The following is a 15,298-nucleotide window of genomic DNA, read 5'->3' on the forward strand; positions in this document are numbered from 1 at the left end:
TTGAGTTATTAACGTGTTGGGTCTTAATTGCCCAAATTTCAGTCCTATGTAGTACAATGGAATTTTTTTTTATTATTATTATAAAAAGATGGTGTTTATGTAAAATTTTTGTTTTTCATTTGATTGGTATGTGTGCGTCATATGACACTCTAGAAGTGCTCTTTCACTTTAGTCATTTAGGTTTTCATTTTATCGACTTACTCCCTATACACATATGTTTCGGTGTCCCATGTGTTTTCGTCATGATGCCACGGTCCACGGTCTATTTTTATTTACGATTTTGCACTTATCTTTTCGTGGAAATTGGTAACTTTCCCATCTACTTCTTATCTTTTAGCACATGGTTATAAAAATCGGATTTTGTTCGGGAAAACTCGGCCGAGTCAACTGATTTTAATTTTTTTTACCCTAAAATAATCAATTTTTATGTTATAAATGTTTGCAACTATTCACTTTATAATAAAAAACATAATCATTATATATATATAGGGTATATATGATATTTTACTAAATAATTTTAAATTTTTAAATAATTGATTTTGATGAATGACATCATAAATCAACTCAGTTGGCGGGGACAAGAAGCAACCATACTGAATTTTAAAATCATAGGCTTGTGGTGCACAACCGGGGCTCAAAATTCTTGATTATGTTACTAGATGCACGTTCTGTTAAAATTAAGAGGAGCAAGGATGTTGTTAAGTTTAAGGTCCGTTGCTCCAAGTACCTCTACACACTATGTGTGTTTGACTCAGAGAAGGCTGATAAGTTGAAGCAATCTCTTCCACCAGGTTAGTCTAAATCTCTTCCACTGATTACGGTTTTGCTGTTTATCTATTCAATGAAGCATGAAGGTATCTGGTAGTATCTTTTTTTACTTTTTCATTGCTAGTTGGTATTACTATTTATTGGAATTTATTTTGAAATGAACATTTAAATAGATATTCAAACAAATCCAAGTTTCTAGTCTGCCTCATCAAGTATTTGAGTCAATTCAGTAAGTTGGTTCAAATGTCTTGTACTGTTAACTCAAAATTCAATAGACTCAAGTCATCTTGGTAGATTTCCTTTCCAGGTATATTTTTTAAAGGTAATTAAATTATAATTTATTAAAATTAATGACAGTTTGGTCTTGAGTGGGCTGTTCATAGATTTCTTTAATATATTATAACTTTTTTTTATAATGAGAAGAAAAAAAAAATTGGGACAAGGTGATCCCCTACCAGTACAAAGCACCAGAGAAAAGAGAAAAGATAAAAGAGGAGGAGATGTACAAAACACAAAGATCTCTACCTCTTCAAAGCCCTTGTTCATTCTGCTCCACAAGAAGATCAAACCGAAAATGTCCAAGAAACCTCGTAGGATGAAATTCTCCTTCTCCTAAAAGACTCCCCTATTCCCCTCCTTCCAAATACCCCAGTATATCGCAAATGGACTTGAGGCCCAAAGATATTACTAGAGGAAAATAGACAGAACAAAATTTGGACCCAAAACAAATTGAATTGAGAGAAAAAATGATCCCAAATCTCAGAATATGACAATTAGAGTCTTCACTTCTCTTGCATGAGGAGCAAAAATTCAGAAAGCGCAGACCACACTTAATTAAATTATCTAAGATTAAAATTTTCTCAAAAGAAGCTAGCCAAATAAAAAAGACAACCTTTAATATGTTTTTACTTAAATTGTAACTCTTATGATCCTTGACAATCTACCTTTGTTATCTTCACACATAACCTATAATGATACAATATTATTCAATGATCCTTGGGCACACTAATAATATGGTGCTCCATCATATTGTTGTGGTTACTTCATATCATGGCTATGGTTTGAACTACAAGGGATATTGCAACAAATTATGCATAATAGTTAATGTCTTAACTAGGATGATTTTACTGACAATGGTGTAATGCAAGGGGGTCAATCTATATTGGGTGCAAAGTATTCTTTAATTTCAGCTGGTTGGTGTTTCTTTCTTAAATCGTTTTTGTTCACATTTAAAATATATGAACTTTTTGCAGGTTTGAGTGTGCAAGACCTGTGAAACAGCAAACAGCAGTTTGTGATTTATGAGTGTTGGTGAATGGAACTCATTTACATTTCCTTTTATGATTGTTCTACATTAGTTGAAGTCTGCTCGTGTTGTTTTGTTTTGATTTCGGATTTAGACTCAGATTGCTATAATATTTATGTTTTTTCTTAAATTTTGATAGGAAATGGACATGGAGCCCTCTATTAGATGCTTGCAAGTTGCAAGTTCTTATCTACTTTCTTTCCAATTTGGTTAATTGAATCTTAAAAAGGCTTTAAAAAGTAGTGTTTTTTATTTTAATTTGGGCAATTCTTTTCCTTTTAAGTGTTTATTTGCTTCCCGAAAGTCTGGGTTTTTTAGTTAAAAGCAAGTTTGTGTATGAGAAATATATGTTGGACACGTTTTGGTGGATATTTGAGATCCCTGTAGGTTTTCAAACTGATGGCATGACCTAGTCATTGACTTTGATCTTCTCTTACATACCATTGAAAAATTACCTAAATGCCATCAACTTCAACCTCTATCTTTTACACTTTGATTTTCTCATCTTCAAACTCCTTAACCTTGTAAATTTTTTTTTTATTCTGAGGTACTTGGGGCATGTCATTAGTTTGAAAATAAAGTCGTGCTGGGGTGACAAAGGGAGACACAATGACGTGGTGTCGTGCACATTACTGTAGATGCTTTTCCGTGAGATATGAGTAAAACGCATCTACGGTTATGTGTGCCCCACTACATCATTTGTGTCTCCGTTTGTCACTCTAGCATTTTCCTTTAAAATATTGTGACCAAAATGTGGAAGCGTAAGGTAAGATCACCCATCTTTTAGTGGTAAGGCTTCAGCCCAACTCTTATAACATGGAGTGTTGGACGATTTGGTAAATGTTTCAGATCTCTGAAAAAGAACTCTACAATCATGGAGTCCCTCAAAACCTATTGAAAAAAATGCTTGAGATGTCTTAAAAAGTAATTCTCTACAATCATCTAGGCCCTCAAAGACTAATGGAATAAATGAGAAACTATTTAATATTTTTTTTTTCTTAGAAATCCATAACCTCTCAACTTCTTGTGGTAAATTTTTTATTTTTCCATACCAAAACATCCCTTGAGATCAGACATAATCCAAAAGTTAGTCGATTGTAGAAGATTGACTACTTCTCTAAGCATTTTTTGTCTAAGGTATAGAAGATGAGATTGTTTATATCATTAACACCGAGTAGGAAGAGACTATGTGTTTGATTAATAGGAAAATAAATTCTCAGGAAAAATATAATAACAGAAAATCTTTTTATCCCTTTGAAACATGATTTTTTTGATAATTTAACTCTTTCACAGATGGATACAAGACTGCACTTCCCCATACAAATGTGTATCTCGAGGCACTCACGTATCATGATAGTCAGATTATCGCGATTCTTTAAGGAAAACCCTTTGTTTAAAAATTAATCTTCCAAAAAAAAAATTCTTTAGTACCATAAAATAAATATCCCCCCACCCCTAAGAATTACTTTTCATTGAGGGAAAACATTTGAGATTGCCCCAACGATAATGCTAGTCACGAGATTTACTCCTTAATTTTGTGATCAAAATTGAGTGACTTCCTAAGGGCCTGATTGATTCAGCTGCTAGAATCTGCTGTCAGCTTCTGCTGTTAGAATCTGCTGTCAGAATCTGAAACACTGAAAAACTTGCTTGATAGAGCTTTTTAAAAGTGCTATGCTGTCAGAATCTAGTAATTACTGCTTGATACAGCTTCAAGAATTTGCTGTATTAGGGTAAAATGACCAAAATACCCTTAAGGTTGATAATGCACCCAGAATACATTAAAAATTATCATAATACCCATATAATTATATAATTACACTAAATATATATAAATATAATAAAATTATATAAAAATTGAAATAATTATTATTTTAATTTTAAAATGTCTACAAAAATTATAAAAAAATTTATAATTCTACAGAAAAATTCATCCTGTAATGCTGTTCTTAGTTTAATGGGTAGTCAATGAAACACAAAAACCCAACGAATCTAAACAGAATCAAAACATAAAATAAAAAAGTAGATATGGTACTCTGAATTTGAAGCAGAAATAATAGATTTGAGTTTTGAAAAATTATTTGTTTGCTTTATGAGCTCTCAATCTTCTCCACGTTAACAAGCAAAATCTCATTGCAGAATGGGGATGGCGATGGCTGTGAACGAAGAAGATTAAGACGGTTTTTGTGCTCCTCGCGAGAGCAAAAACTATATGAGGGATGGCGATGGCTGTGAATGAAGAAGATTAAGACGGTCTTTAATCACAATGCCACACTACTCAGGGAAATCATGATCATGCAAGCGAGAAAAAATGAGAGAGATTAAAGTCAAGATTTACATCTTGAACATTTTAATCGCTCATAAATAGCCCTAAAAATGAACACAAAAACATCCACAATTTGGAATGGAAGAATATTTGGGTACACCCGATCAATTGGAATGGTGAATAAAAATAAAGAACAAAAATAAGCAAAAATTTATGTTAATCGAATAAGAAATTGGTGAATATTAATTTTTTTCTATTATAATTTTTTAATAAAAATCTAATAAGAAATTGAAAATTATAAAAACCCTAACAGAAAGTTTTCTGTTAATCGAACATTCAAGTTGGAATTTCGTAAAAAATCGAAATCCATGACAGAGAGAAAGAGAGATAGAGAGAGCTCACATGTCTTCTTAGAAGCTGCTGTGCGAATGAATCGAAAGCCGTCGATCGGAAAAGGGGCAAAGGAGAGATTGAGTTCACGTTTGGAAAACTGATCGGCGTCGTCGTCAGTTTAACCAAGACAATGTCTTCGTTGTCGTCAATGGTAAACGGTCGGAAAACTGATCGGCGTCGTAGAGGTGGGTCACCGTTAGCTGTCGAAATCGATGAGAGAGAGTGTGTGTGATATGGATCGAAAACAGTCGAAGTTATAATCGCGGACTGAGCGTGTAAATTTGATAAATGATGAAGGGTAAATTTGTCATTTCACTACGACGCGTTAAAACTCAAATGCGCGAAGCGGCTCACATGCGCTTTTCAAAACACCGTTTTTTTTTTCAAATTTGCGTTTACAACTTCAAAACGCCGCGTTTAAAAGCGATATCAAGCACGTGAAATTTCGTAAAATCTCGCTTTTTGACGCAAACGCCGATAAAGCCGCGTTTAGAAGCGCAATCAATCGGCCCCTAACTAATTTCATGGCAAATTGCAAACTTCGTGGGGGCATGGGTGAGTGCCAGAGAGGGTACCCCATTCCAAAGAGTGTGGGATACCAAGCGATATTTTTTACAAAGAACATAATGGAATTTAAAAAATACAATATTTTTAGAGGATAGTACCCTAATTTATTTTGTTAATAATTAAAATATCATATGATACTTGAAGGCAGGTGGATTTACATTTGAGGCAAAAAAAAAATGGGGGCAACGTCTGTACCGATAACCAACCACGTCTATATCTCAACCAGATGCGGACTACCTGCATCAAAACCCAATTCCAATACTTGAGGGTGTATATATATATATTTTTCTTCCACGTGGCACTCTTTTTGGATTCAATTAAAAAAAAAAAAGAATAAGTTTGATTGGTCTATTCTAGGTGTGGAATTGGATTATTTTGTTCAAATTGAGCGTGTTTGTATGTTATTTTCACTATCTTTATCTACTTTTTTTTAGCTTTATATTTAGTTCTTTAGAATTTTCGTCTTTAATATTTATTTTAAATGTGGTTGCATTTTTCTAACCAGCCGGCTCGTTTTTAATTACATTAGTAGCTTGGTGTCGATAAAATCAAACCCAGGTCTATGGTACCATCATCTATAGATTTTACTAATTAAACTAGTTGACACCTACTAAAGGTGGCTACATTTGATTTTCTCCGAACATGCCCAAATCATCTCAAACGACTTTCCCTTAATTCATTGCCTATTGGAATTGTTTTTATATTTCTTTACATGTATTTATTTTTAATTTCATCTTTCATAATTTTTTCACTTATATTCTCAATAGCCTCATCGCTACTAGACTTGAGTTATTAACATGTTGGGTCTTAATCGCCCAAATTTCAGTCCTATGTAGTACAATGGAATTTTTTTATTATTATTTAAAGATGGTGTTTATGTAAAATTTTTGTTTTTCATTTGATTGGTATGTGTGCGTCATATGACACTCTAGAAGTGCTCTTTCACTTTAGTCATTTAGGTTTTCATTTTATCGACAATATCCTACTTTTTTTTTTTTTGTTGGCTTTGGTGCGTCAAACGTGACAACATCCTACTCATGAAACAGAAAAAGTGAAATTAATTGTTTCAATCTTGCTTGTACATTCTCTAACATCCTTATACTCCAATACTTTTCTCTGTAATATAAAAATTGTGTTGATTATCGTCCTTGATTCTCTTACTAGTCTCACCAACCCATACCACATTATTACCAAATAGCATAGAATATGAGTTTTCGCTTTGATAAAATTGAGGTCTTACTCGAAATCAGTTGGCAATAAGTGGATAGGCCCATAAATTTATAAGGAGAGAGACAAGACAATCAGTGCCCGACATGGGACTAAACTCAACATGCCCCCACATGTGTAAGTCGGATTGGGCCAAAGCACCTGAAGATATGAACTGAAGGATGTGGAGGAGAGAAATGTGTGCTTTAAATTGGGGGGTCTAACTTAAATTCGATTAACAGTGAATGGAGAGGCACTGAAGCTTATAAGGAAAGAGACTGGGCAAAAAGTGTTCAATGTGGGACTAAACTCAATACACTTCATCTATAACTAGAGCAAACAAATATGAATTCAAAGTGAATCCATGATGTAAACCAATTTTAACTGGCAACTCATTGATTTCCTACTATGTATGGTTTGTGGGGTATTACATATACTTGGGGGATTTGGTCAAGATATAGTAGTGTTCTAAGAGGTCAATTGCCTCATCATTTCTAATTAGGTCAACGAGTCCAGAACCCCGTCATAAAAAAATAGTTCTATAAACATGATTTCTCTAATTCAACAAGGATCTATGAGCCCAAAATCGATCTAGTAAAGATGATTTGGACTTTTGTCATGACCTCAATAGGGTATTTGATGTGAAGCTGAGAAATAAGATGTATGGTCATATATCCAATCATATTTATTAAGAATTTAGATAAAATTAAAATAATTATAGATTATAATAGATTTTAATTAGATTAAAGTAAGATTTGATCATAAGACAGAGAGATTATCATCTGTTAGCATTCACTTCTAAGGTTCCTGTAAATCGATTATTCTCTGACTTATTAGAATTAAAAGTGAGATTCACAAAGCATGAATAAAATTAATATATTTAAATAAAATATATAACATAATTTACATACTTTCTCCCAGATTATCACATTGTGATCCTATTAGAAGGGGACTTGATTGATCCAGAATCAGACTGAGACCCGATTAGATGGGGACATAATTGATCCAGAATTTAAAAAAAAATACTGATCGGAACCCAAATCTCTGACCCAGACCCGAAGTTATTGGATTTGACTTGGATCATATGTCGGGTCTGATCCAATCCATCGATGGACATACGCGTTCGGTGCATAGATCCACGTAAAGGCAAGTCAAATCCATCAAACATGATGTGCCACGTGGAAATTAGGATACACGTGGCACTTGGTAAAGCTAGCCAACACCGGGAGCACAGGATCAACATTCATTCGTTAGCTTTTTAGCTCATCCCGTCACCCTCTTCTGCGTGAAACGGAGCTAAGCTGAACGAGAGAGAGAGAGAGAGAGATGGAAGTCGAGAGTTTGGGGGAGAGAGAGATAGAATTCGAGGGTTTGGGAGATTTGGCTCTCCATCTTATAACATCGAAATTAGGGCCAAAAGATGCAGCAGTTTTGGGATGTGTGAGTAAGAGACTTAGGGTTTCAGCTTCAGATGAAACCCTATGGTTTAATTTCTGCTCCAAAGATCTTGATTTATCTGCCCCTCAAGATCCCTTCGGAGAACCTACTTCCTCCTTCCAGGTAACTTGAATCTCTTATGATTTCTGATCCTCTCAAGTCACATCCCAGCTTGAATCATTGAGTTGTCCGATTTTATTTTATTTTTGCGATAGCTGCGTCAATCGCTTATATTTGTTCGAAAATTTTATTTTTTGATTATCAAATGACCTAATAATGCGAATTTATTTGTTTCAATTTGTATAAGTTGATAAATTCTAGAATACCGATTACAAATAATAAAAATAAAAATTATAGAATCTCAGATTGGAGGAAGAAAACGTTTTTGGCTGTAGGAATTCGAAATAATAGAAGTGCAATTTGATAGGAACTGAGTTTTCAAGATGAAGACAGCGCGGAAACTGAAAATTCAAATATTTGAAGTGGATACAAACAATAAATGCGACAAGTAGTATTCTTCAAAATTGTTTATTTATTTATTGATATCTTGCAAATTGTTCTTATTATTAATTTCTTTCTACCCCCTCCAAGAACTGCAAGTTTTGTGTGTGTGTGTGTGAGAGAGAGAGAGAGAGAGGTTTTAGTGGGCGTGTATGTGAGATAGGTTTTTGTGTGGGGGTTCGATCCAGGTCTGTGGCATATTACCACTCAGATTTTACCACCTCACCAAGGTGGCACCTTAGAGAATACGAGCTCCATTCAATGGAATTAGTTTATAATTCAAGATTTTTTAAAAAGGGAAAAAAAAAATCAAATTTCTCCTGATTTTGTTGGTAAGCATAATTTGTGCGTCAAATGTTTGGTGGTGTAGCAAACAAATATTTTTGAAGGAATTTTGCTTGTTGAAAATGGTGGTATTTTGTGATGTGTTGGAGTGAGGCCTTGATGAATGAGGTGATAGTCTTAATCATCCACTAGTTGGTGTTGTCATTCTTAAAGGAATCAAATGAGGTTGGAGCTAGGGTCATCAAATTTTTATAGATCTTCTTCTGGCTTCTTATTATCAAAAGCGGGTTTCCTAGTTAGCCAACTCGTTTTAAATCATAACACGTGTGCATCATAAACTTTATTGTATATTTTTTTAGTCTCTATTTTCGCTTACAAAACATAACGTGCATAAAAGGGAAAGCAAAATTCAAATTGTACAATGGCTTCATCTTTTTTGTTAAATAAATTGTTCGGGGACTTAACATGTGATTTTCTTTTGATAATTAAAGTAATTTATTGAGAATATTGAAGAAATAGGCCTGGTAGAGGTGGCCAAACCAATACAAAGAAAAATCGAAAACAAGAACAACCCGGAGAGTTAGCAACGGTAGACAGATATCCTCAGACCTAAAACCATCTCCCCTCAAAGCCTTCAAAGACACTCTAGATTCCTCAAAAAAATTTGAATATCCAATCTTTGGAAGATTATTTACACATTCAACGATGATCATGAAAATGACCAAGACCCTTGCATACCCTTTGGGTTTGGGAGTGTATAAGATCTTAATATGTATAATTAACAGAATCAACTTTATTATGCTAAAAAATTCATGATGCTCATCGTTTTTCCTAATTTTGATCACACATCTCTGGGGCAAATATGTGAATTAACATGTCGTCACATGTTATATGTTGCTACTTTCTAATTCTCAAACCATAATGAGCTATGTTAAAAAACCCTTTGAATATTTGTGTGGGTGTGTAGGGTTGAGGTGGTGGTGGGCATTCTCAAATTCATTAATTTATTACTACTCACCATTTACATGTAAAGTCGAAATGTTCTAATCATAGAATCATTAAAGCCTAATTTGCCATTCAAGCTACTTTAAAAAAAAATCATTATTAAAAAGCCTAAATAGCTTTATGAGATAAAAATACTTTTTAAGCGAATGAGCTCATAAAACTGGTAGAAATAGGTGTTGCGAAACCCTAGGGATTTTTTTAAAACTAGATTCTAAGCCCTGAAAAAAACGCCTAGATTAGAAACTATGTTCATGTAATCCTTCAACTGTACCACTATTGATTTTGTAAGTATAGGTGTTTCCTTGATACATTGTTTCTTGTGCCCATTCTCAGGTTGCTGTTATGGGATAGAGTCCGAATCCGAATGTCTCATTGATAAAAACTATTTATCAAAGTAACCAGATAGAATAGCCTCTACCTTGTCAACTGAGAAAGAGCAAGAAATCTGGAGATAAATTAATGTGGATTACTAGTAAAAAGATATTGATCTATTAAAAGAATACTAATAGAAAATGTTAGGGAAGATACTTGCATTGTAATGTGCATGTCTTTCATTTTTATTTTGAAGGCTGTGTTAATTATGAAGGTTGACAGTGTAATTTCAGGGTCTTAAGTTATCCTTCTCTTATATTTAATTCATGTTTTGTTTCAAGAATGCTGTCTTTTTATTTTTAATTTTCTAAATAAAGTGTAATAAGTGCATCAACGAACTGTGCTCATATAGCTTTAAGTTTTGGATGTCCTCATTAGTCATTATTCTCTTAATGATTTCTAAAACATTTAAAATTATCTTTTAAATCTTATGACTACATACAAGGTCCTTCTTTCAAACTTATTCCTTTTTGTTTCACTATTTAATATTTTTATTTTAAATGTGGACACATAGAAAAAAGGCACTTTGATTGCCTAAAGTGTGAGATATAAGTCTCAGTAGATGGTCCATATGCCTCCACTTTTTTTAATAAAGTGCAAGGAATTTTGGGGAAAAGCCCTTCTTCTTGGCAAGCCTTGATACCTTGTAAGACACTGATTACCTTTTTTGTGGATTCTGATCAGTATGCTTAATCACATTCATTTTATTTTCTTTGTTCCATTCCAATGTTAGGCTCTACTCTTTGAATTACATGCTCATTTCAAAGTGTGCACAGTGAAGATTGTCTTATATTTGCACAGGTGGCGTATCAAAGATGGAGGGAGGAATTTCGTATGTATTCATGGCCCCTTGTCCTGCGAGTAAAAAGATGTTGGGGTTCACTTAGAAATTGGATGTCCATAAATTTCCCAGAGGCCGGGGCCACATTGAGGAAGGGTGCATCTGAAGCTGCAATAAAAGAGGTGGAAGACAGTCTACAAGTGAAATTACCGCTTTCTACAAAGGTTCTATATCGTTTTTGTGATGGTCAAGAAATAACAGATGACCCTTCAGAAAGTGAACCTGGGTGGTTCTTGGGCCTTATAGGAGGTTACTCCTTTTATGAGCACTTAGTAAATGTATACTTATTGCCTTTGAGTCAAGTAATCACAAAAACAAAGGAGTTTGTGCGTCACCTTGGTTTTTCAAGCCGGTCTAAATTCATTGTAGTGGCAGCTTCTTCGACTTACAACGAGAAATTGTTTTTCCTTAATTGTATCAATGGTCAACTTTATGTTGGTACTAGGAATCTGTTTACGGATGGAGAAATGATCCCTTGTTTATCTGATCGATTGACAAGTTCAGTGCATGGTTTTAACTCTGGTCAGCATCGAGATGCCATGTTGTTATGGTTAGAAGAACATGCCCGGCGCTTACACAATGGCATTATTCTCCTTCGCGAGGAAGGAGACATCAGAAGTATCAATTTATTCCCAGAAACTTCCCCGCTATGTTCTACTGCTATAACCAATGGTGTTCGGGTAACCAATAACTGATTACTTCAATATTTCATATTTCAATTATTATTTCTCTGTTTTCTATCCACTCGTTCATATATTCAGTTTTGGGCCACATTAAGACCGTTCAATTTTGACTATTGTATCATGTTGGAGTTCGGATTTCATTTACATAGATATTCAAAATTTGATAACTTAGATTATGTTCTATGCATCTATATGTAGCTTGCATTATCTTCTGCGTATATGTTGAAGGCAATAAACACATTTTACTGAACAAATTCAAATGTTTTGGGGCAACATCCGGAAATCACATCTGTCCAATTGCATGGTAGACTTTGTATTGGAGTTTTATGTGGGTCCTATTGTGTGTTGAAAAGAAAGAGTTGGAAGTGACAGAGACTGCATCGCACTGATCAAGCAAAATTTAGGTGCCCTCTCACACCAGAAACGAACTGGATAATTTGCATATATTATTGTTAACTAGATGTTTCCCTTGCCTACAACACGGTCATCCTCTTTGGGGTTAAAGGGGGTAAAAGAGGAAAGACAATAAAGTTGGAGGGGTATTATTGGAAAAAAAGGGGGGGGGGGGAGGGTAAATGCAATTAAGTTGGAAGGGCATTATTGAAAAAAAAGGAGAGAAGAAGAAAGAGAATAAAGTTAGGGGGAATTGCTGGAAAAGGGGCAGAAGAGAAAAGGCAATAAAGTTGAAGGGGTATTCTTGGAAAGAGAGGAGAGCATAGGGAATAAAGTTGGAATTGTTATTCGAGATGCGTGCGAGATTTAATCTGAACCACTCTTTATGGGGATGAGCATTGGGGGAAGACAACCATTGTGTTTTATAATATAGATGTTAATTACACTTATGCTATAGTTGTTATCCTTACCTGGAAACTAATAGAGATGCTTTGTTTTCAGATACGTGCTTCTGCTGTTTTTGTGCCAGAGCTGACTGACCTTCAAGAGGAGTCAGAGAAATACTGGTTTTCGTATTCCATCCGTATGAGCCTTTTGCCGGAGGGCTGTGTGTTGAATGGCATGTCCTTGGGCTCTTGTCAACTTTATTGGCGACATTGGATCATCCGTGCCAAGGGTAACGTCATATCTGATACTGGTGGAGAAGCAGTAATAGGAAAGGTAGGGTTAACTTTCATCTATTCTTTTTCTCATTTACGGTTCTATTCCTTTCCCATTTTCTAGGACTGTCAATGGATCGGATCAAACCCGAAATCTCATTCATTCCGATAACTTCAGAGTCTGGATCGATGATTTAGATTCTGATAAGGTTCTAATCTGATATCTTATTGGATCGGATCTGGATTGACCAGTCCCTATCCGGTAAACTATAGAAATTATATTGTATTAATTTAAATATATGAAGTTTATTTAGATGTTGCACATCAAATCGGGTTTGGTCCAAGCGTGGTTGGGGGGGGGGGGGGGGGCAGTACATATCAAAGAGAAATGCTTGAAAGTTGGGATGGGACGATGGGGAAAGTACCCATGCCTACATGGTGGCATGGATTCAGATGGCTGGACTGGACCCAGCGGGTGGGGTTAATCCACAAAGATGATACCCAATGTCAAGGTTGACCTATTGGATCATGATAAGCATCTAACTTATAAAGATAAAGATTGTCTTGGATCATTTATCATACATTTCTGACCATCCAATATAACGTGATAGATAGGATTTTAAGATCTTCTATTCCGACAAGTTTGCTCAGGGTTCTGATCCGCCGGATGGTGGATCCTGGCCATGTCACACAAAAGCATACTAGACAGTATCGCTACTATCAAACCTCTCGTCCTGATCTAGATAGTCCCCTCATCAAAGTTCTAATGTTTTTTTATTAAGAGATGCACAAAATATGGAATGGCTTCTGGAAGGGAAATATGACCTATTTGGATAATCGAATGGATATGGGCTTTGGGTAATTAATACTGAAAGAGGTGATCGTTTGACTGAACAGCCTTGACCCTCTTATATTCATAGTTCTCCCCCTCTCCAACATATCGGTCTTTTGGAGTAGTTGGTTGGTTAACACTACACGTGCTAGCTATGGGGATGGATGTGAACACAAAAGTTCAGTATTTGGGCACAGTAACACTTTCCTCATTTCCATAGCTAAATTATCTTTCGAGAAATACAAAATTATGGGATTCCTTTTATTATTTTTTAATGATCAACAGTGGGTGTTCTCAATTTAGAAGCATAATCCATATATTTATGAGTAATTAATTCTTTTTCTGAAAAATGCTTTAAATCTTTTTTTTTTTTTTTACTTTTCTGGTGTGGCTGCAGTATCCACTATTGAATCCAGGCAGGAAGGAATTTGTTTATGAAAGTTGCTCACCCATGCCATCTCATCCTGGTTCTGTTGAGGGTGCTTTCACATTCATTCCTGGCAGGTTTGCCCACATTCGTTTATTCTCCCGTCATTAATATGGTCTGGAAGGATATTGAAATAAAGTCTCAAACCTCAATTTCCTTCCTTGACTTATATAAACTGCTAAAGAGTCTATCCGTGCAGATTGAAAGGTTCTGATTTATTGCATGAAAACATATCCAAGAACTCATTCAATCATTCATGGCCTCCTTCGCTATTTAAATCAAAACTCAAAACCTGTTTATGATATATAATTAAGATCCTGTTACTTATGGTTGTTTTTGTTTCATTAGGTTGACAAACCCAAAAGGCGGACCATTTGATGTCGAAGTTGCACAGTTCCCACTCCAACTTCCGGACTATGTTTTCTGATTGCACCACCACCACCATTATCTTCATCATCATACCGAAACTATTTAGTGATAATTTACTATTTATCGGAGTTATTACAGTATAAGTTTATATCATAAACAGGTACAATTATATTGGTAGGACCCTCTTTCCTTCTTTTGTTGTGACTCAGTCTAAAACATCTGTTGTGTGTTGATTGCATGATGTGTTTTACTTTAAATTGTGTGATGATAGAAAAGGCTTCCATTTGTATCATTGAAAGCTGGTTCTTTGATATATGCTTGCATTCAGTTGCGTCATTGGCTTTAAAAAGACAGATGAAATTGTTTCATCGACTGTTATATGTTTTCAGTGCATGTTGTTTGATACACATGCATTTAGTTATGTGGTGTGGCCATTGGGCAACTTGATCTTTATCTCCCAGTCCAGTAAAAAAAAGAAGCCTATTGGGATCATTAATCATGCAGAAGAGGTTAATTTTGCCTCATAGTTACTATGAACGTTGGGCTCTTGGTCATTTTTGACTTGGTTCACACTCGTGCGTTTAATCACCATGTGTGTGCTCAGGCGCTAATGACAATGGATGTGTAGCTTCTCTTTACAGGCAAGAATGAATAGGTTTATGCTTACCGTATGAATTTTAAACATCTTGGATTGCATGATTCATATAATTAGGCAAAACAAAAATGTATTTGATGTCTTAACCATGAGACTGATCAGTTGTGGATCACCTAGTACAAGATTGTACTGCATTCCAATTGTATAATTGAAGATGGGAGTCTTTAATGAAAGACCCTGGTCAGGGGAGTAGTACACTGATTTGACTATACTTGAATATTATAATAATGGAATTTTCTAGCCTCAAATGATTTGGCATCAAATATGGACACAAGTTTCCTAGAGATTGGTCTTGTTTCCAAGAGATTCGTCTTTTGAAAACATCTAGAAATC

At 34.9% G+C, this 15,298-nt stretch overlaps 1 protein-coding gene and 1 long non-coding RNA gene across 2 annotated transcripts; both read left to right on the plus strand.

Annotated features, from left to right (window-relative positions):
* The first annotated feature begins 662 nt into the window (after positions 1–662).
* Positions 663–2,341, plus strand: LOC147403236 (uncharacterized). The gene is made up of 2 exons (XR_015177462.1): positions 663–791; positions 2,022–2,341. It is a non-coding gene; the product is annotated as an uncharacterized LOC147403236 (long non-coding RNA).
* A 5,421-nt stretch (positions 2,342–7,762) lies between these two features.
* Positions 7,763–14,602, plus strand: SKIP16 (SKP1/ASK-interacting protein 16). Its single transcript, XM_086438742.1, has 5 exons — positions 7,763–8,066; positions 10,908–11,627; positions 12,525–12,743; positions 13,912–14,018; positions 14,290–14,602. The coding sequence occupies exons 1-5, from the start codon at positions 7,833–7,835 to the stop codon at positions 14,366–14,368; spliced, it is 1,359 nt and encodes a 452-aa protein (XP_086294868.1). The 5' UTR covers positions 7,763–7,832; the 3' UTR covers positions 14,369–14,602.
* The last annotated feature ends 696 nt before the right edge of the window (positions 14,603–15,298 follow it).

This window comes from Akebia trifoliata, chromosome 4, assembly GCF_017979445.1.
Source record: "Akebia trifoliata isolate Shusen 1 chromosome 4, ASM1797944v1, whole genome shotgun sequence".
Classification (NCBI taxonomy): domain Eukaryota; kingdom Viridiplantae; phylum Streptophyta; class Magnoliopsida; order Ranunculales; family Lardizabalaceae; genus Akebia; species Akebia trifoliata.